This window comes from Ptychodera flava, chromosome 3 (assembly GCF_041260155.1).
Source record: "Ptychodera flava strain L36383 chromosome 3, AS_Pfla_20210202, whole genome shotgun sequence".
NCBI lineage: Eukaryota > Metazoa > Hemichordata > Enteropneusta > Ptychoderidae > Ptychodera > Ptychodera flava.
In genome coordinates, this window is record NC_091930.1 from 36,988,044 (window position 1) to 37,012,138 (window position 24,095).

Below are 24,095 nucleotides of genomic sequence, written 5' to 3' on the forward strand. Positions count from 1 at the left end.
TTAAGCGAGTGGCAAGTTCATCTCGAAAATGAATTTGCTACCAGCTTTTTCACGAAATGTCATCTTAAAACCTTACCCGCATCATCCCTGTCAATTTAATCTCAGTGCGTCGTCATCGTATGTAACTATTAATCTATTAATAGATAAATCATTAAAAATACTAGACACCATCCGGAAACGTTCAGCAGTTCGAATATATCATTTGTACAATTTTGATATATATATATATATATATTATATATATATATATATATATATATATATATATATATATATTAAATTATACTACTATATTACCAGTTTAAACCAGTTTCCGTTCCCACAAAAAATTTGATTCGTAATATTGTCTGCAAAGCTGGCTACTTTCGTCAGGTGGTTGTAATAGACTCAGTGTAATAGACTGATAAAATTCAGACGCTAGTTTAAAGTTATTTGGGGAATGGATCCTTGACACTAGCCTTTTGTTGAACGCCTTTGACAATAGCTAGAATTCTAATGGTACTTTGCATATATTTGGCTGATAGTGATATTAACTCCATCGCTATGGAAACGGGCGCCCGAGCGTTAAACCAGCACGCCCCACGATCCGCCTATTACTCCAGGCTAACGTTATTTTCCACTGTATTTGTGGAGTGATCGTGCGTGTATACTGATTACTAGTGTGCAGTATCTCGTCGTGATATCCAAAGGTGACATTTGCGTTACAAGAAAATTTTTTTCCTACCACACTAAGTTTCAAAATGCACTTGTTTTAGGTTTAATTTTAGATTTTCATTCCATACTGTTGGCATATTGCCAATGTAAAATCTAAGTCTCAAACTCACGATTTCAAGTTCAAGCTCTGATCAACACTCAAAATCTTTTTGCTGAGACATTTTTTTGCTTGTTCACAGAGTTTTCCCAAGTTCATCGATATACCAGAGTGGAAAGTAGGATTGTTGATGGCGTCTCATCCTTAGCCGCACAGTTTCCGATGACGTAATCTATACGATCAATGGTTTATTAAGTCACGCGGGTTTTTTGTGGGATATTCAAAACGTCTCTTAATCCATAGTTTACAACGAAATGATACGTACCATGCAATATTTCAGTCCTTTGATGAAATTCGCCATTATTTGATCTGATATTGACTCACGTCCTTCACTAAGTATAACAGAGAAGCTGTTGCAAAGCGTAAACCATGTGAACGTGTACGATTATCGTAATATGCCTCGTCTGCGTTTCTCGATAAAGTGTTCGAAGTGAGGGCGCAAAACCTTGTTGTAAGAAGCAAGACATCATAACTCTGATAGATTTTATACATCTCGATTTAATCGTCATGAAAAATCTCAGATATAAATGGTAGAATATTTACATACATTGTACATTCCATCATAAAGTCTATTCGAAACACTCTCAATAATAAAAACACGATTATGTAAATGCGGTTTATATATCATGATTTGGTGAATTGTAAATTGTTGTGTCGTGTATTAAATACGCCGGCGAGACGTTCTGATTGGAGGAGAACTTACGTCATGACGAGAAAATAGTTGTATACAGTGCCAATACTACTGCAGTACACTTAATGATAAAATGTGAATGTCAAAATGAAGGACAGCTAAAAATGAACATTCAAGGTTATAATAAAATTCAATGATTAAATAAATTATGATGATCACAAAAACTTAACCTTTCCATTATCGTACCACTGTTAACTTGGCATGAGGTTAGGGAAAACAAGACTTGTCACTTTTTGTCGTCTGTTACGCAGACCGTCTACCTTTGCCGAGTTCGCGCGTTGAATATTCATTGCACCGGTAAGGGCTGTAAAATTCCGCATGATAATAACATCTGCTTCATTGTGAAATCTGAGTTCTCATATTTAACTACTGAAACTACCGAAAAAATAAAAATGTAGATGTAATGTAGAAAATGTAATGTAATGTAAAAAAATCTGATGTAATATATAAGCAGCAGCCTCCGCCACAGGAGAGTTTGCTTATATGTAGGATTTTGCGAGCGTGCCATTTTGTTCTACATCTTGACACTCGCCTGTGAGTTCATTTTCGAAAATTGTACCTGTACATCTGCCTGCGGCGTGGAATGTGTTGGTCCTACTGTAGACTGGGCTTGCGTGTGATGTAAATGTTTGGCGACAGCAAGTGCTGATTCTGTGCAGTTGGGGACTTGCCTGGTTGTATGTAGGCCATGCCAGATGGTGTAGTTGAGACGAAGCTATGCGCAGATGTCGTGTTCACCGTCGTCAGCAAAGTATTCCTGGAGGAAATGACTTGCTGTTGGCTGGCGATGCACTTTCTTTCCCCATGGTCGGACTCGGGGTCGGATATCGGGTAAACCCTTCGGGATATCCTCCAGATCTTGCAGAGCAAGGTGTTCTTGAAGGCGCTCCGGAAGTTCTCGTTGAAGCAGGCGTATATGATCGGGTTGACCCAACTGTTCGAGAAGTTCAGAAAAATGGCGAACAGCGCCACCGCTCGGAGATTCGCTCGAGTGTTCTTGAAGTCCCCGTAATTTACGTAGAGGTAAAGAGTGTAGTGCGGCAACCACATCGTGAAAAATAGTATCACAACCATTGACAGGGTCTTCACCGCGTTTTTCTTCTTGTGTCCTGTTGAACTTGCGGGCTGCTTGTCAAACCAGAGTTTGTACACCATGGGCGCATACAGGCAACTGAGAATCAAAAACGGAACCAGAAATAAAACGAAGAAATCCATCGTGCGGATTAATTTGAACGGGACGTGTGGCAGAATGAAGCAGTATGGCGTCAAGTAGGTTTCGTTTCCAGAGCTTTTTACTTCAAACTGATATCCCCACGTGATCGGCAGGTAAGACGCGTAACTCATCGCGCATGCCCAGGCCATGGCCGCCATTATGCAAGCTTGGCCACGCGTTATCTTCGGCTTCAGTGGCGTTACTATGGCTCGGAATCGATCGGAAGCGATGGCAATGAGACTGAAAACGCTCGCCCCGGTGCTGGTTAGCTGGATAAAACCATCGATGTTACAAATCGTCGGATTCAGCATCAGATGCAGAGCTTCGTCCCACATGATCACCGAAGGTATGTAGTATGAACCGACCAAGAGGTCCGACACGGCCAAAGATGCTATCAGGATGTTGGTGGGCGCCCGCCGCAGCTTTGGTTCCATCAGCACAGCGATTATGACCATGAGGTTACCCGTGACGATCAGTATCATACAAAAACCGTACATAGAGTAAACAACAGACTTGTGAACGTACCAATGACTGGGCATGTGAAATACATCGGCCGAATCATTTCCCCGTACCATCCACCCGATTGTCGAGAATCTTTCGGTCAAGTTGGTTTCCATTCTTACCCTAAAATGGAAGAAAATGCAATATTGAAATGATAGATAGATAGATAGATAGATAGATAGATAGATACATGCACACATACACACATACATAAAACTGTCTTTTTGACAAACAGAAACGTGTATGCCATATGTTTATGAGCTATATATTACACTGAGAGAGAGAGAGAGAGAAGAGAGAGAGAGAGAGAGAGAGAGAGAGAGAGAGAGAGAGAGAGAGAGAGAGAGAGAGAGAGAGAGAGAGAGAGATCAACGCGTGAACAAATACATAAATGGAAACGGAAAACATTTCATTTGATATTGAATTAATTAATCATAAATATACATGATCTACCTTTCATCATAATTTTTAAACTCAGTAATAGTCTGTCTGTCTCTGTCTGCCGGTCTCTCTCTCTCTCTCTCTCTCTCTCTCTCTCTCTCTCTCTCTCTCTCTCTCTCTCTCTCTCTCTCTCTCTCTGGAAGTGTAACTTGATTGAATTTGTTTTAAAAAAAACAAAGAAAACTGTTAAAAAACCACTCGGCAAAGTTGTCTTCAGAAGGACGGTAGTGAGTAAACACTTGTAACTAGGTCGTCACTAATCATTCAGCAATCCGAGGCTTTAGGGCGATTTTTTAAATGTCAACGCGAATCTGAATAGTACCTGCCACTTTGATAGGGTCTGTATCTCTCCTCGTCCGGTAAAACAAACACTCTACTCCTGGGGGTTTAGCGGCGAACAGATCACACAAATAAACATGATACTACGTACTAGTTTTTTTTCTCTTTCTTGTGGCGCTCAGATTACTGCCTCTCAGCAAATCAAAAACTTAAACTAACTAAACAGATAATATGCAGCGCGGTACTCGGTAATGAAAAAGATATAGATGCTTTCAGGAAGTGTCCTTTCATTCGACAAGTGATGTGAATGATGTAATTAAATTCTTGACTGTGTTCAGGCGAGCATAGTTAACTGAACAAATTGCGCTTTTTCATGGCACTTACCTTCGTGAGTACGGAAATGAATGGACGTTATTAACTTAAAGGCAAACTGACAGGTTTCTAATGTGTCATTTTAAGCTAGACTGCCGATTCACGCGATCAGCTAGACCGTTAATAATTCTGTGCTTCATGGTTTTGCACGTGGCGTTGCTATACATGCTATAGGACAGTCAATTTTCCCGATCGCTTTTCGAAATTCAGAAATGAAGTTACAGGCTGTCGCCTATAAAGATGACACATCCTACACTTATACATGAGCAATGTTTATTAAGCGTGAATTTCCCTTTCGGCAGCAAGGTCAGGTTTTGTGAAGGAGAGTCGTCAGGCTTTGGCCTTGGCATACTTTCGAATCCGTTCATTTAATACTCTGCAGCTACAACGGTAGGGGTAGGAAATTTGCACAACAAATATCCGTGTGTCGCGTTGTCGAACCTCGTTCGCACAGAAGTGTAATGGCGAAGAGAAGGGGGATTGATTGATTAATCGTTTGTAAATACCTATTCTTAAGGAGTGGCTTCTAATAGTTTATAAGTGCGAAATATGTATGATATACTTTGAAAATTTATTTATAAAATCGGAGGTACAGCAAATTCTGTGCGCAGAATTATAAATGAATAGTTAATTTAAGGATTACTCTCAAGCCAAGGCTTAATAATGTAGAACGCAAATCGGAAAGAGATATTTGACTCTAAAATTTTTACAATTCTTTTCCGATCTACGAATGGTAGAAAGTTTCAGTGAGGATAGTTTGAGCAAAAGTGTAAGTCTGTCCCTTTCAAGGCGTATACTACAGTAAGCAGACGAATGAAACCAATCCACTGATGTTTCAACAACATCTGGCCTTTGTGTCATTTAATAGAGCAGAGATTTGTGCGAGTGATATACAAGATTGTGAAAGGACTTTGCACACTAATCTGTGCCACTGGTTATCCGCAATCGCTGCCTCCTTCCCGCGATTAGTGAACGGTAGCGCCGATATCATCTTCTCTGGTACCTAAGTGATGTGCTCTCATCGGCTAAAGGTGCCTTTGGACATGTAAAAGGTCGTATCTGTCTAGAAAATGAAAGTCTTAGACTTTTGGCTCAAGCTTTCCTCAACGAAACTTTCAACCATTCTCTCGACTAATCAAGAATACAAATCAGGGGACATCGCGCAAAGTTTGGCACAAGAGAAACAAATTAGTTACAATCAAAACATTTAACGATATTTTGAATTCAAGATGCCCACATCCAATCCGATTTTCGAAAAAAAAAACTAGGACTTTGAAAATATTTATTTCTTCGAAGAGCTTTAAAATGAGCCAAAACACGTGGAAGATCAGAAAAGACTTTGTAAAATTTGAGTCCGAATGTCTGTTCCTGAGACACACTCTGCTTGAACCGACCTGGAAAGTTATTCGAAGCTGCAGTCATCGTTCATCATGTTACACCTCCTTACGGTCTTTCGACACCTACTGGCAAAATTATGTGAATGTGTTAAAGAGACCGATATACATTGCGATAGATCATATGTCTGGAGTCAGTTGCAAAAATATCCTGGCATGTAAGAACCCTCCCCCCGCCTTTCAATATGGTACAGGGACTGTACATTGTACGAAAAGTGAAAATGAAAAACTAAAACTAAAAATAAAACACAATTTGTTTCATGTACGACAACATCAGTTGAGCATAACTCATTCAAATGTCTCTAGACAGGATAAAAGAAAAACTGATATTATCCATTCTTTGATGAAACAGGTAGCTCCATGTCATCGAGTTGCTATTAGTGTTCTTTAAAGGCCCATTATCATGAGTTTGCTTCCCTTCATACTTCCCCTTTACTGCAATTCAACTACACAAGTTTTAGACCACAAGGGTAAGTAATGTTATGGTTCTTTACTTCATTTTAACGGGAAATACGATATCAACAACGGGGACATTGTGTGTTATTAGTTCAAGAGGACGAAAGTTACTTGTTTCTTTTTGCGATCGTGACGTATTTATAAACTTATTCATATTTTTACATATTTTCATGAATGCAACAATATTTAAGTACGGCACAGACTTTCTATTTAACCTTGAAGGTTTTTCATACACGTCCAGTCCCTTTATTAGTACATTCACAAAGTACTGGGCAAGTACATTTTTATGCGACATGATGTTTACTTTAAAAATCAAGTGATGGAACTGGACGAGAGCTCTAGCTGTTCGGCCAGCTTTATTTATTATCCCGCAAGTATGATTTACCTGGCTCTTCGATCATCAGCGAAAATGAAGAAATATTTGCGTGAGACCCTATTGGTTTTGTTGACTGGTCTAAATCCTAATGATTGAAAAATGAATACACCTCTATGTCACTGAATCTTGATTAAAATTATGTTTCTCTTCCAAAGGGGACAATACATAACTATTTGCAGAAAGATGAACGGCGTCCGATAAGGTCCTGGCAGAATGTGGTATCTTGTATCTGAATTTATTCTATTAGAGAATATGTATAATGCTACGTGTCTAGCAAGAATAACACTCCTCTTCAAAACGAGAAAAGGACAAAAAATTGACTGTGTGCAGAATGAGATGTAGCGTCTTGTAATGCTGGGTAGAATATATTATCTTGCCTCTGATGACTAGACAGGTTGTTGGTTGAATGATCGGGGTCCCTTTAATTAACATGCGAATAAGTATTTGGTTAACATGCGTATAAGTAATTGCTAGCGTTTTTTAGAATGGCAGATTAATCGTATTACCGTTACCAAATTTTCTTACCCACATATAGGACGTATCACGGCCATATTTGCTGATGAGGTGGAACAACTAACCTCAGAGGAACAAGTGGAGCGACAAATACATTCAAAATACTGAGCGAGGCGAGGCAGCAGTACCTCTATTCCGCAAAGTGCATATCCAAACGTACTGAAAGAGAGAACACCCTGTATTGTATTACAAAGGACTATAAATCACCTGACCTATTTGTTCAGCTGAGCAAATATCGTTAATTGCTAGCTTGCCGTCGCCACATATAATGGATTTGAGCAAAATCAGATAGCATGAAAACCATAGGGACTTCAGAGGCATTCTTTATATTATGATTCAATTTCGAATCAAATTGTCAGACTGTAAGTCAGATCTACAGCAGATGTAAAACACGACCATTTGTCACGTTTCTGTATGATAATCTATCAAAGGGATTATCAAAACATTTAATTTCTTGCAGGTTGCCGTTACGAGTGATTTATTTTTGACTCGGTTTGATAAATGAGGTTACGAGGGCACACTTTTAAACAGAATAAAAGATCATCCATCCGGGATAATGTAATTTTCTGAAATGTATGGCTCCGACATCATTGGCCGTAGATGTAGGGCGCTTTGTTTGTAAATCTAATCACAGTTTATGAAATTAGATAATGTTTTAAAAATGTGCCTCTACCAACCTTTTATACCTAAAGCTGTATTTAATTTTATCATGGTAAAATTTTGCATAGCTTGGCATAAAATTTATGCAAGTTCAGTTTTCTTGTAAAGTAAACTCAAACAGGCTTTAACCACTTTATTGATATCACTATTTTGACCGTGTTTTTCTGTTGTTATAGAGATAGGCGCGTCAGCCTGAGACGTCACTAGTGCTCTGACGGCGAGGTCACAGTCGTAACAACCTTAGGGAATTATCAGCGCGAAAAGAGGCGACAAGAAAATACGTTCATGTAACACCGCTCTCAGTCTGTGGACGACAAAACGGATAATGACATGGCCGGTACTCGCTCGACGACAAGACCCGCGGGGCTTGGTACTTGCGTTCTCGTTAAAATGCCACCTACAATTATGTCTTCTCCAGGCTTGCCCCATTAGCCCCAAGTCGACAGGTCTGTGAAAGCCTACATGGTATGACGGTGTCAGCGACGCATCTCAGAGCATTTATCATCCTGGCTAGCTCAAATAATCAAAAGTTCACCAGATTCATATTTGCTCTTTCGACTCTCTAAAACAGCGTTTTCCCTTTTGTACGCTATCATCATTAGTGTATCTCAGGATCGATCGTTACGACAATGAAAATACGCTGTGCCCGAGTCTAAATATTGCAACGTGTTTCACAAATGGACCCAGTCATCCCATCTGATATGGCGATATATCATGTTGCATATTTTATTCACGATTCTCCATTTCCATCGACGAGAAATCTAAATGTCTCCTTCTAAACCAAAATAAATAACACCTTGGAGTCATTTAATAATTACAGTATACATCTTTCCTCGGAGGAAAACCGTACATTTGAGAGTTCAACCAATAACAGTAAGGTAAATGGGATTAGCCGGCATGATGTTCACAAATTCCAGGGGCGATATATCAATTTTTTTTAAAAACAGCTTGAAAGAAAAAAAGAGTAGAATCCTTCAACAACCAGTATTTCTACTGTATGTATGTATGTATGTATGTATGTATGTATGTATGTATGTATGTATGTATGTATGTATGTATGTATGTATGTATGTATGTATGTATGTATGTATGTATGTATGTATGTATGTATGTATGTATGTATGTATGTATGTATGTATGTATGTATGTATGTATGTATGTATGTATGGTATGTATGTATGTATGTATGTATGTATGTATGTATGTATGTATGTATGTATGTATGTATGCTTGAATTCATGCATGCATGCATATATATGTGTACGTACGTACCACGTATGTATCTATGTTTGCATGTATGCACAGACATACATACGTAGGTATGTATGTATCTATGTATGTCTCTTTGTATGTTTTCTCGCATGAATTATGTAATTCACTATATATGTCAGATTTGTCTCATCTTAACTTCGTGACAGGCTCATATTGATTCTGTTGCATCTGAGTGAGTGATATGGTTACACATCTTATTTTCAGGTAGTTGAATTTTACGAGTAGTTGTACGCAGCATAACTTTCCGTGTAGTGATAACATAATTGTTGAAAGCGGAGGAGCAGTGACGGAGATGCAAGTAAACATTACAGACAAAATTTCATTTACCCACCACAACATTTAAAGAAATTTAAAAATTTGCAATTATATTGTAATAGCTTCCCTCCACGTTATTTACACACGTTTTTAAGATCAGGGCGTGTTTACTTCTTAATGACTCGATGGAATGATGACATTTATAAAAGGGTTGCACATTATTTGCTTTGATTTTCACTGTCATCTTGATATAAGACTGACTGGTACACATGACTCGGTGCAGTTAATTAAATGAGGCTAGCGCATCCTATGGGAACCCACCTACAGTAAATTAAAGCAACAAAATCGTTGACAAGTGTTAGTTTCTCGCCGCATTAAAAGAACAATAAATTTTCTTGCGAAGTCACGGTGCCTTCAAATTACTCAAAAAAACTACAGTGAAATATTTGTTCCTACCTCGAAGGCTGCAATGCTGCATGCGAAACGACTACGCTAAGTGTCACATCTCGGCAGTTGCAATCCCTGGTTCAGCGCTCAGCTCAACGGAGACTCTGAGCTGCTGATTCCCAAAAGAGTATGTTTTCTACTCTTTGCACACGCACTGGCATCATTTATTCGCGCGCTCGGGTAATGATATCCAGGCATGCGCAGTTTGATCCTACAAGATGTTGCCCATCATTTCTTTTGTAAGAAATGCGAATATACACGCCCAGTGGCCTACCTCTATAGCTCATATCATCCCGTTGATTTGAGTTTAATGCAAAATAGGTGCACTTTTAAGATTGAAATTATACATAATATTGAGCAACGTCACTCGCATATTGGTGCCTATCGATCACTTGCTCTAATGTGCCCTGATTAATACACTCCTGTGAATGGAGGATTCCCTCTGTTGATTTCCAAGACACACTTTGTAGCTGTATCACATCACAATAAGTTTTCAAATATCGACGAGAGACAGTAACGGAGCCAGATAAAAATTGAAGGACACACCTACCTACCTACCTACCTACCTTCCTACACATACGCACGCACGCACGCACACACGCACGCGCGCACACACATATAAATACATACATACATACAACATACATACTACTACATACATACATACACACACACACACACACACATACATACATACATACATACATACATACATACATACATACATACATACATACATACTACTACATACATACATACATACATACATACATACATACATACATACATACATACATACATACATAACATACATACATACATACATACATACATACATACATACTACATACATACATACATACATACATACATACTACATACATACATACATACATACATACATACATACATACATACATACATACATACATACATACATACATACATACATACATACATACACATACATACATACATACATACATACATACATACATACATACATACATACATACATACAGCGACATGTAGACAGAGAGATAGGGACAGAGACACAATAAAATAACACAGGTGGAAAGTAATCATTATGTCAAGCTAGAGGTAAATCAGACATAATGTTAAAATGAAACTTTTTAAAGAGCCCAAAATAGATTGCTATCGGAAAATGATGAAAATGATTGGACGTGATAGATATTGGTTAAAAATCAAGAATGAAATCTCGACAGATATTTAAATAAGGCTAATCATGTTATCCTGCAAAATCGCATTGTAAACTCCTTGATTATAGGCTGCACACTTGTTCGTCCTTTTCAATTCACTTCATTTTGAAATACACTAATACATTTTGCACGATATTCTTATCACGACTGGCGTTGCAGCGAGGTAGTTTGAATAAAGATTAAGCCCCCCGGAATGTTAAGAGAAGCTTAATATGTTAATCAAAGTTTTTACAGATTTCAGATCCTATGAGCACGACATGCAGCATCACGGTGCCCGTAATTGGGGAGCAATGCAATAATCCTCGTCAAGGGTCGGCGATATTTTAAACAGCTTTTGTTTGGAGACGAAATGCTGTAACGTTTGTATAAAAAACTAATTTTCTCAACATCGTGTACAACCCGGTCTGTCAGGTCCTCGCTTCCAGATAGAATGCACCACTGGGATAGATACTCGGACTATCTCAAATTTTCACAATACTTTTCTAATCTATGATAATAACCACGTGTTGGGGCTAATTTTATAGCTCTTGGGGTAAGAAAAATTTCAGCATTTTAGTTTCTCAGAAAATCGATAATTTTATTTTCCCCACAGAAATAATACAGGATGGCGGGCCCATTTTGAATGTCAAATGTAAGGTAATTTGTTTCTTGTATTACCAAACGTTGCTCGATGACCCCGTATTTTTTATTCTTTTTTTGGCATAATAATGGTTTACAGTTTCAATGAGGAAAGTTTGAGCAAAATTTCAAGTCTTGCACTTACGAGGCGCATACTACCTTAAGATTGACAGTTTAACTTCAAATGCAGTATCTCGTCGATGAGAAAACATTGAGACGCATTCAAGGGCTGATTTAGAAAAGGGTAGCGATGACGTAGCAGTCTAGATGAACTCGTCCTTCAGCCTTCTTGCGGGATAAAGTAATATAGGCTACTTCGCGACGTCAAATGTGCCATTTACTATTTTTGACGTTGACTGCAACTGTAGCGAGACCTCTGATACGCACCTGAACTTATCAGCAGTTGAGCAATAACTTTTATTGTTTTGGCGCGAGTGTTTTTGTCATGTTTGGACATTTATGACTCGAGTTGTTGTTCTAACCTGCGTGATAATAGACCCACGGAAAGAAAGGAAAAAAACCCAATAATTGAGAAGTCACGTTTGCTTCCATTCCAACCCTAATATGATCATTTCCCAGGAAACAGTGTTGTTCTTGCTCACCCACGCACATCGGGTAGTGAAGTGCGATGGCGCATTACTACACAAACTGGCTGCGTGTCAATATCCAGCCTACCTGGACCTCGACTATCTCGGCTTAGTTGTAGTATGCGCCTCGAAAGTGAAGGACGTTAACTTTGGCTCAAACTTTCCCAAACGAAGTTTAAAACCATTCTGTCACCAAATCACGAATAAAATCAGCAGGGTACGAAGCCGTGCAGCCTTAGCTACAAGAGAAGCAGGTTACCAAACGTTTACCTATGTATGAAATTTATAATGGCCGCCATCCCTGAGTTAACTCTATGGGAAAAGGACACGGGTAAATATAAGATAGAGAAAATATGATCACGAGACGAACAGTTCTAAAGACCAAAATATACTCAGAATATTAAACATCTAATAAACATTCATTACAGTGCTTGTCACCACGGCTTTATTGTTCTACATATAGACAGTATATAAAGAAAATGTGGTCACGTGACGAACAGTTCTAAAGACCAAAATATACACAAAAAATTAGGCATTTTATAAGTATAAAGAATTATTCATAACAGTGCTCGTCAATTTTCATTCTGTTGTCTGTACGGCTTTTGTCAACACGGCTTTATAACTACATGTAGACAGCTTTGATAAAATGTCACTATTCTTTTCAGTGAAATGTCACTCCGTCGAGTCGATTTATTATTTATGTAGTTAGGCAGTAAATCCCAGGGTTTTCGGATTGGACTAATGACGGAGAAAGTGAATTTCGTTATGCTTGCATTAATACGTTTTATCATTTTTGATTACTGTCTGCAAGCCTTTCAGTTGGTAAACTGTGATTTAAAGAATGATACTTCGGCAGTGCAGGTTTTTATTTAGTTTGTCAATAAATTCGCGTTACATTTTTGGCTGAATAAAAGGGAAGATCGACCTCGTCAAACATTACTGAACGCGCCAAGAGTGGTCAGCAGCTTTTTGTCTGGACAGATACAAAATTCACGCATTGAAAGTTTCATCATCGTCCACTATGCAACTCTCCTTAAAATGTAATACTCATGAAAGGAGTTGGCAGATATTACAGTAATGGACAAGGAATTGCCAAAGGTGGCCATGTGAGAACATGCGGCACGAATCGATTCCATTGTCCGCAATGACGAAGCAGTGTGTTGAGTTGAGTTGAGTACAGCTGCGTGATCCGTGCAAATGCCAAAGTATTCGGCCAACTTACGTTAGTTCCCAGGGCAGACATTGGATTTGTTTACTGATCTTAATCTGAAATGCGCTGACTCAATATGCCGTGATACAGATGAACTCTCACCAAACACTTTAGAAAGCCACATGGATAATTGTTCGTACTATACTCGCTATACTTGACATTTCTGTAGCGGCCTCATATCATGCGCGTGCGACGGTCGCAATGACGTCAGTCGCTACACTGAACAAAAAGGAAAACAAAGATCGCCATTCTCATGAAAGGAACGAATCATCAAAATTGAAATTTTGAACAATTTGCGGATTTACGGAAAGTGTAACCTTAAAATTTTGATTGTTCTCTCGAAAAGTCCATGCTGTTAGCGTACTTAATCGAAGAAAAACATTTACGGTGCAGATGTTACCAGAAAAGATATTTGTGCTTCATTTTGAATGGGAAAATTATCTGCAACAGATCAAAAACAGGCGGATACAACAGTCATGCTTTGACAGATAAATTGAAAACGCTGAGTGTATACAACATGGTTTACTTCGATTTCGAATGCCTTCTTTCTGTCCTTTGCTAGTGGCGACATTGATAAACCGAAAATAGTTAGCATTTAGAGCAGTAAAAGCGTTATCGATAAAATGTGTTTTGAGAGAAAAGTAGGGTATTGGCGGTCGTCTTGTCAAAACACGACCCGAGGGGCCCCCTGGCATATTCAATATTTCGTTACCAAGAAACATTTCGCGCTGACGTTCCTCATGTGCTTCTGGGTAATTTGGGAACGACCGCGTCTTTACAAAAATTGCCCCAATCAGTCGGCGATATAGGGGATGCTGAATTTACCCCGACGATGTCGGATCAAAATATGTAGCAACTCAAGCGGCATGAATCGAAACGGCAGCCTGGGTTCAGAAGAGCTTGTTGCTGGGACAGACTGATCATAGTGCCGTTTTTGTGATTCCAATGTTTACGTGATTTTGCCTCGAAATTCTAGTGAAGCATTACTCAGTAGTGCGCGCCGACCACTGTCAGAATTGCAGCCAATCAGATAGTCCTCTATACTGTGTTCATATATTTCTGTTAATAGGAATCCTACCAACAACCCAATATACAGCCGAGTTCTTTAAATTTTCACTTCGTGTAGGTCGAAGTAAATAACTACGAAAATTGAGGCAAAGCTTTTTATTCTAGCCAGCCTGTTAGATTCATCGTATGGAAATACATCTAAATCTTTAGTTTCATAAGCCTAACGATAAATAATGGCAAATCTCAGTCTTAAACAGAAGTAGGGAACTTAGTTACGACTGAAGTATGTTAATAATTGTATCGGCATAATTTGCTTGCCGCTCAAAATTGTCTAGCATTTAATCCACTCTTGATTTTTGTATATGCAGACACTTGACCAATGTAGAAATTACAAAATCGCATATTTCAAAAAAACGTTGCTAAATCGGAGGTTTTCTCAAAGGAGATTATCAGGAAATATATTCCACCCTTTTTACTTTGACATCAAGAATGACTACATCGTTTCGAAATACTTTTTGGATAGCTTGTCTTTTCACTGTTTTGGTCTTTGCTGGAAGAAGTTAAACCAACAAATTGAGCAAACCCTGTATTACCAACGGACTGTATTCTGCTCTGGCACCTGAACTATAGTCATGCAGCATAGCCAGACATATATCACAGGCTGAAAGTAGAGGATGAGAGCATATGTGATGTCGAGTGTCGACTCGAAATCCCTCTTCTCAAACACCGGAAGCAGGGATTGGCGACGGTAAGATGTAATCCGTGACTGAAATAGAGAATAATGCTGTCTAAATTGATCCGGTTTTACTTTAATGGCAATGCAATTACCATTTCCTTGTCTGTCGGTCCTAAATATGTCTCTGTGCCTTTGACATAACGTCTAATCTGAGAAGCGAGGTGGGAAGTTATATGGAAATGAGAACAAGTGTAGCGAAGTGTAGCGAAGCTAATGATGTTAGTGGCTTTGAAACATTTCCTGTATGTACTATTAGTTTTATAGGTCGTGTACATCTAGCTAGTATGTAACTAATGATATTTTGATGTTCTGGCGATTATTATTGTCGTCTGCTTCGCCCTTTTCAGATTTCAGGAGATTGTTCTTTGTGCCAATTTGAATTCGTGGCACACCCTTTTTCATGGCGCGATTTTGTCGTGAAAATTAGCTCAAAAATAGAAACTGGATACTTAACCTACTTAAAGTTCCAATAGTGTCCAGAACACATATTCTGTCAGTAAAGAAAATCATGAATAAATTATTGCTTAATCATTTAAAAGCATGCTATCAGTTCAGCCCCTGAGACATAACGGAATGTTGCCATAGCCGGTAATTCAAGGATTGTTTTTTGCTTCCCTTAAGAAGGCAAAGCAAACTATCTGCAAACTGTTTGATAGTCACGAAAGTGACATTTTCTTGAGAATTTCAATATTGTATATTATACGTATAAGAAACAGAATATACGTCATATGCCGCGAAATGACCTCCGGTAGTGGGTTTCAGCTGCCACATTCTGCGAGAGGTGACATTTCCAAATGCTCGAACTTTTCTCGATTTTAGTAGTACCTTGTTTTGTTTTGGACAGTGTACCATTAAATACGCACCATGGATGTTAATCTGTATAATTTGATTGTCCAAAAGATAGCTGCTGATTTTCGGACTCTAACAGTTAACTAGACTTTTTTATCCGCCGCCGACGATTTTGTGAATTCATTTTTAAAAAACTGATATCAACAGTTTCATCACAATAATTCGGCGAAAACGTCTGTTGTATTTTTGATATTCATTAAATAAACACTGATTGGGGATATTTTCAATGTGAAATATCGGTAATATATGTTTTGTATTTGATTATCTAATTAAGGGGATTTTCGAGGTAACATTTGATTTTGTTTATGCTTATGGGAGAGACAAGTGAAACGTTTCTTTAAAGTTGAGGCAGATGTTTGCAAGTCTCATTGTAGGTTTGAGTGACATAAAACGGCATATTTGTGGCCACTTTGCAAAATAAATTGCAAACATCTGCAAATATTACATAAGAGGAACCTGACGTGACGAATCAAAGCAAGTGATAAAGGTAATTGATTATTCACTCTCGCGCACGTTAAGAAGCCTTGTCAGTATGAATGACTTTGAACTTCTGTAAGACTTACGCTCATTAATCGGACCGTCGCCTGGCAACCAAAATGGAGATATTTCAATGGCGAAAAGTTAGGGTGACGACAGTGAGATCTCAGCTCAACCTTGAAACACGATAATGTTTTTAATTTCGAGTCAAGTCAGCAGTAGCTCTAAGTGTTTAGTATCCTATCTGCTAATTACCGGATCACCAAATCGCCGCCAATAGTCAATAACAACAATGCCGGCGTTCCTATTAGCTGCCCGTTAAATTTCACTGTGCGGGGCTCTCCGGGGCCACGAGGAATTCGATGCTTTTCACTAATGACACCCGACCACACACTGCCCAGAGGGGTCTCTCCGCTTCCCGTGGCGTACAGGATAAAGGTAACCCGAGCTGTAAATGGATTGAGTGTGTAAATAACCGATCACCTGTCAAAATGCATGTAAATCATGTTTAATGGCGGGAGTAGTCCACGCGTTAGGTTCCCGCTAAGATCCGATCAGACGAGAAGGATGTCGTCATTTGATGCTACTGCTGCTGCTGAAATCTTCCAATTTTAAATTAAAGTCTCATGCAGTTTTCTCCGGGGGCGACAAGTGTGGTATTAAGATTATGCCTGAAAGAATAAATCTTCTCCCCCCTTTCAATAAATGCTTGAATTGTGACATAAAACTTTTTAGCAAAAAGTATTAAGGCGCGATTTATTTGGGATCTGGGATTTATATCGTCACACTAATAGTTCTACATTCCCCCCAGACCCTATACTACCGCAGATAACGTATGCGTCGTGCAGCTGTAGGTCAATGATTCTAACAGCGACAGGTATCTTGAATTATCTTCCTTTCCAGTATCTCTATATATATATATATATATATATATATATATATATATATATATATATATATATATATATATATATATATATATATATATATATATATATATATATATATATATAAAACTGAATAAGGGACACAAACTAACATCTGTTCCTACCGTTGAAGGTTTCTTTAATGGGCAAGCTATTTCACAAAATTGAATACACTGAATACACGGGTTTAAACCTGGGGCTTGAGAGTTCTTTCTATCAAAGAATCCAATCTCATCTACTGTGGACAATTGCCAGACGGTCTCTGCTAACCAGAATGTAACATAAAACTAGACACTTCATTCTTTAATGTGTGTTTTGCAAGTATAGGGACATGAGAACTCATCTTCACACGCTCCAGGCTTCCTCTTGAATTCAATGACCTCGCCATGGAATTACTTCCAACATATGTAAGTCTGCTTGCAACGCGAAGGCGTCCCACTTCAATGGCAGGAGTAACTGTATCCTAAACATATTTGGAAGACTGATTGTATCTTTCCTGCACGAAATAAAGCGTATCGCTGTCTCCAACGTGACATCGTATAACCTTTAGCTGTGGCTAAAAAGCCGCTTCATCCTACAAAGTAATATGCCTTCTAGGGTAAACCTTAAACTCGCAAGAAACTTGCTATTCGATTTGTCTTTGTCAGACGGAATATGAGCAGCACAATCTAAGCATCTTCTCCATCAGAATTTTTTTATAAAAAACTATTCAATGCGGACTGGGACCAATTCTGAAGTCAAACGCATAACAACGGGTAACATACTCTTCAGATATCATGCATGGCACATAAATACTACACTCCCACGACTGTGTAAACTCCTGCGTGTTTAACGACTGACTTGGAAGCACAGGACACACAGCACTACACTACACTACACTACACTACACTACACTACACTACACTACACTACACTACACTACACTACACTACACTACACTACACTACACTACACTACACTAACTACACTACACTACACTACACTACACTACACTACACTACACTACACTACACTACACTACACTACACTACACTACACTACACTACACTACACTACACTACACTACACTACACTACACTACACTACACTACACACTACACTACACTACACTAAACTACACTGTGATGCGCTACACTGTGCTACACTATATGCCATATTATAACACGCCACACTGCTCATTCCGTGTCGTGATTGGCCAGAATACGTCACGTTGACGAGAAATAGACACGTCTAGTCCCCAGCGGATCGACAAAAGTGACGTCAGAGGGTATTTTAAAAAAAAACTATTTCCCTAGGGAATATTTTTGACCAATTTTGGAAAAGTACCCGGTCAAAAGTGCCCGGTCAGGTGACCGTAGTGTCGTCTGCGGCTTTGCAACAATGGCGGGTGACTAGAACGTGATGTGCGTCCGGGATAGGTTACGACACATTCTCTAAAACAGATTTTCCAACATTTTCCAACATTCCAACAGCGTAGGAACTTGAACAGCTCATCGACGGAAAAGATTAAAGTGCAACTAAGGATGTCGCTATGTATGCTTAGAATATTTTTTGAAAGAAAGTGGTACCACGTACAACTGAAACCGCTGTGGAAACATCGCCCAGTAAACTTGTCACAATGGATTGTTGCGGTACAAAATATCAAAACACATTAAAAACTATATAACAATACAACATGAGCATGTGGTGTGTTATAAAACACCTATAGCCTGGTCTTTATTCGGGCTATAGCGCCCGTCTATTATCCCTCGTACCGTGTGTTTCCAGAAACACATCGCTATAACCCCTCGGCCTACGGCCTCAGGGAATAGCGATGTGTTTCTGGTCACACACGGCCCCTCGGTGTAATAGACGGGCGCTATTGCCCTCATGACCAGGCAATTGGTGTTTACTATACTACACTACACTGTGCTGCGCTACACTGCACTACACTATGCTATACTATACTACGCTACACTGCACTGCGCTGCGCTTGCGCTGCACTACACTACACTACACTACACTACACATCGCTTCCACAGCAGTACCCCATCAAACCCACACCACACTCAACCAAACCACAGAACGCAACGATACACGACAGTATTGCATGTCTTACACTGAATTACCCCGAACTTCAAAGCAACTCCATTAACTTGATATGCCACATCAATCCTTACTACATTACACCAGTACACACTGCACTCAACATTCTCCGCACATTACACTAGATTACACAACACCCCACTGAACCAAATTTGTCTCATATACAGCATGCTATTAACACTTACATTTGTGTCTCTGTAGCTCCATTGTAAGCTCCTCGGAACATTCAGGGACAGTTTCCGCTAATTTCCATCGCTGCCGAGTGCATTTCTCCTGACCCTGTTGAATGAGTGATGAGGAGCAACATAAAAGCACTCGCTCCCGACCTAGAGTTGAAGTCATTCACTATTACCCTTCAAAAGCTCATTTTCCGTAGTAAACTCTGTTCGCCATGGCACTCTTGTCAATATAAATTATTTTCTTTACATTGCCTCTATTTTTCCGATGACCCTCTGAAAACCAATACTAAAATGCAAAAACGAACTCCAGAAGACTGTGTGTTCTTCGAACAAAGACATCGAGCAGTTGCCCGCAGGCTAGGCGTTCATAGAAGATCTCGGCTATCTGTTTCTCTCACAAACCATGCATGGGTTTAAGAGCAGACTTATCTGTAAACGACAAGGGGAGAGTGATTCATGGCAGATTAATGGCCCTATGCAATCTGCAAGTCATTAACTCAAAGAGCCGGCGAGCCAAATTTACCTTTCGATTTCAGTACTTTCCATATGTTCAGAGTTTCAAAAATTAATCACGAGGGATGGCTATAGATCAAAGATTGGACACGAATGCGAGGATTGCCTTGCATTTAAGATTGCCGACATTTATTTGCTGTTTTTGAATCTTTACAGGTGCATGCAAACATTAGAATTGAATATTTAGAGTAAGGAAAATGAAGGAGTTATCTTCAGAATGTGATTCACACAGCAGGATTAATTCACACACCCATTGCAGTTTACAAAATCTCTATTTTCTGGTCAATTGGTTTTGAAATCTAGGGTAAAGAAACTTAACTGAAATAACACGTTTTCGCTGTAACTAGGTAAATACTTAATATCCTACATTGTGCAGTTTCATATCAGAAGTTAAATCTATCTATAATCAACCGTCATTGATCTAACTAAAATCAACCGTTATTGAGGAGTTTTTTTTCCAAGAAATAAATAATTGTTTTTTAAAGTATTTCCTACATATTTCATTCATTATTACAACTCTTTGATAAAATGCAAATGCTAAAACAAGTCATGGTAATCATTTATGACATTAAATCAACCGTACTTTTTCAGTTTATATCATATATCATTCATTTTAATTGAATCTGACAATTGCAAAAAACATTAGTAAACGTACAGGTGCCTCTGTCCCTCAGGTCAAAAGGAGCTAAACTGCAAGATATGTGAATTGTATTTATCATATTTTCACATCATATTCAAATTAATTAAGATAAAAAAGCACGTGGGCTATTCAAACTAAAGCTTATCTAACATAAGAAACACCTTTTGACTTTTTTAAAAATAAAGACCCACATATTTCGAAATTGCATACCTCGAAAATGTCCTACATCATTACAGATATTTGCGCAAACATTTGCCTAACTAGTATTGATTCAATTGTCCTTCGGTTTTTCATTTTAAAGTCACTCGGAGTCTGCTTCCGAAAAGAAATCTTCAATCTCATCGATCCCTGAGGAGAACGAACCAAGCCTCTCAGAAGATTAGTTTAGTAGCAACAGATCAACGACATGCTGAAAACATTGTAACTTCTATCTTGTCACGCCGTCTAGGGAATCTAAAACGGGGAAAGGAGGTTTCTAGTTTCAGGCATTGCCAAATGGAATCAATCACAATCCTAAGGAAAAGCCAGGAAGATTGCCCTAGTCCGCTTCAAATGACCGGAGAACCGTACCTTGATAGTGATGAAAGGTTTTAGATTGGTTGGAATTACCTGGGCCTCTGTGCAATTTCTTTATTGTTTCAGGGATCATTACGATTAAAAATGAAATTCAACTCCGGCTGACGATTAAATTATTTATAAGAAGAAGCTGCTTTGAGAAAATGAACAAAGTTTACGGTGAATTCTACAACCGAATTGATTCTGTGTGTGTCAGGATGAATAAATAATGTATAAATATAAGCGATGTACCATCACTCCGCACTATGATATCCATCATAATAACAAAAAAAATGCAATTTTTAGAGTATATCGAATAGATAGGTCGCCTGTTTAGTGCGACGAAAGCTGTTTTAGTCATTTTTTTCTCAGGGATGGCTTCAGCTATGAAAAATGCATCGTCGAGAATGGGAATGATTTAGGATGATGTCAAAGGAACGGATGAATCGCGATATGTTTGACGTCACAAAAGGGCCCTTTCCATGGAATTGAATACTCAATATTCGATCATATTTGATCGAGAGAGACAAACTGCGGGTATTCTCTTCGTAGATTTATTTCCCAGTGTTGAACTACTCTGTGAATCACCGAATAAATCGTCTATGGCTTCTGGATACGGTGTTTCTGTCAAAAAGCGTTCGGACAGATATGACAAAGCAAAGCACTTACAAACCTTTAGCCCCGCATATCGCTTCGACGCCATAGGTAAATAGTATTATAGTAAATGTTTATATGTACACGTGTATGTATGTATGTATGTATGTATGTATGTATGTATGTATGTATGTATGTATGTATGTATGTATGTATGTATGTATGTATGTATGTATGTATGTATGTATGTATGTATGTATGTATGTATGTATGTATGTATGTATGTATGTATGTATGTATGTATGTATGTATGTATGTATGTATGTATGTATGTATGTATGTAGGTATGTATGTATGTATGTATGTATGTATGTATGCATGCATGCATGCATGCATGCATGCATGCATGCATGCATGCATGCATGCATGCATGCATGCATGTATGTATGTATGTATCTATGTATCTATGTATCTATGTATCTATGTATGTATGTATGTATGTATGTATGTATGTATGTATGTATGTATGTATGTATGTAAGTATGTATGTGTGTATGTATGTATGTATGTATGTATGTATGTATGTATGTATGTATGTATGTATGTATGTATGTATGTATGTATGTATGTATGTATGTATGTATGTATGTATGTATGTATGTATGTATGTATGTATGTATGTATGTATGTATGTATGTATGTATGTATGTATGTATGTATGTATGTATGTATGTATGTATGTATGTATGTATGTATGTATGTATGTATGTATGTATGTATGTATGTATGTATGTATCTATCTATCTATCTATGTATGTATCTATGTATGTATCTATGTATGTATCTATCTATGTATCTATGTATCTATGTATGTATCTATCAATGTATCTATCTATGTACATATGTAACAATCTATGGATGGAGGGATGGATCTATGTATCTATGTATGTATGTATTTATGTATCTATGTATGTTATATGTATGTACGGATGGATAGATGGATGGAGGGAGGGATGGAGGGAGGGAGGGAGAGAGGGAAGGAGGGATGGAGGGATCGATGGAGGGATGGATAGATGATGGATGTTTGGATGGATGAATGAGCTTTATAATCGCGTAGAGCATATAATTTCCCAAAAAGACATCTGTAATGCTTGATATATATATATATATATATATATATATATATATCTATATATATATATATATATATATATATATATATATATATATATATATATATATATAATATATATATATATATATAAAGATATAATCATGGTTATTTCTGAGTTGAGCTACACTGCCGAACTTCAAGTGCGAAATGCACATACATTACTTGACAGGTACCACTAACATTGTGTTTTTTAGCAATATGACTTTAAACTGGTCGAACAATCATTTCCATTCAAGGTAATTATTACCAGGTCCATGGGATATTTGTGATTTACAAATTTAAGTAGGACCATCCTGAACCACTGATAGTTAGTGGATCGTACCAGGTGTCCGGAATGGGTAAGCGTACCCTGCTAGCATGCTACATAGTACACCCATCAGGATTGGTCCCAAAATTATCTATTGTATGAAATATATACGGTACAGGATATGAATCACTGTAATAAGTCAAAGCTTGGAATATGCTGTCGCTAATCATTTGGGTGACCGAGATGTCATATTTGGCCACAATGTTGTCATATCGACCGTAGAACTTTTTAAAAGTCCTAACGAGTCTTTTTGTTGTGTATCCTTGTCTCAGTAATTTTGATGCCAATGAGCAAGAAATTAGCAAGAAATGTCAAGGTCAGTTATGCGAGCATCCTAGCAAGGCGGACGAAGACGTGAAATGACAACACACATTTTGCTGTTATTCAAGGGCCTGTTTTCACTTATTAAACCCCTTTTAGTTGAATCCTTTTTTCTTTATGCGACCTCTCTAATGCAACGTCCACCACTACCTTATCAGATGATGACAGTTTTCAAACGAACTGTAAGGAGATATATCGTCTCATTTTTCTATTAGAGTGTAGCTGTCGGCAAAAATAAAATCTGAATTGCATTGACGTTAGTAACAGTAAACGTCATGATGTAGCTTACAATGTAGGAATCAAAGAACTTAATACCCCATATAACATTTAACACGACTCTACTGCTTCCCGGGTTTGTTTGCACGATGTAAAGCTGCCACTCGACTTTGTTAGGACAAGGCGAATGGAAACACCA

At 38.3% G+C, this 24,095-nt stretch overlaps 1 protein-coding gene across 1 annotated transcript; it reads right to left on the reverse strand.

Annotated features, from left to right (window-relative positions):
• Positions 1-1,297: 1,297 nt before the first annotated feature.
• LOC139126417 (QRFP-like peptide receptor) lies at positions 1,298-9,805 on the reverse strand. The gene is made up of 2 exons (XM_070692481.1): positions 9,691-9,805; positions 1,298-3,339 (listed from the first exon to the last, which is right to left on the reverse strand). Exon 2 carries the CDS (start codon positions 3,330-3,332, stop codon positions 2,097-2,099), a length of 1,236 nt encoding a protein of 411 aa, XP_070548582.1. The 5' UTR covers positions 3,333-3,339; positions 9,691-9,805; the 3' UTR covers positions 1,298-2,096.
• Between the last annotated feature and the right edge of the window lie 14,290 nt (positions 9,806-24,095).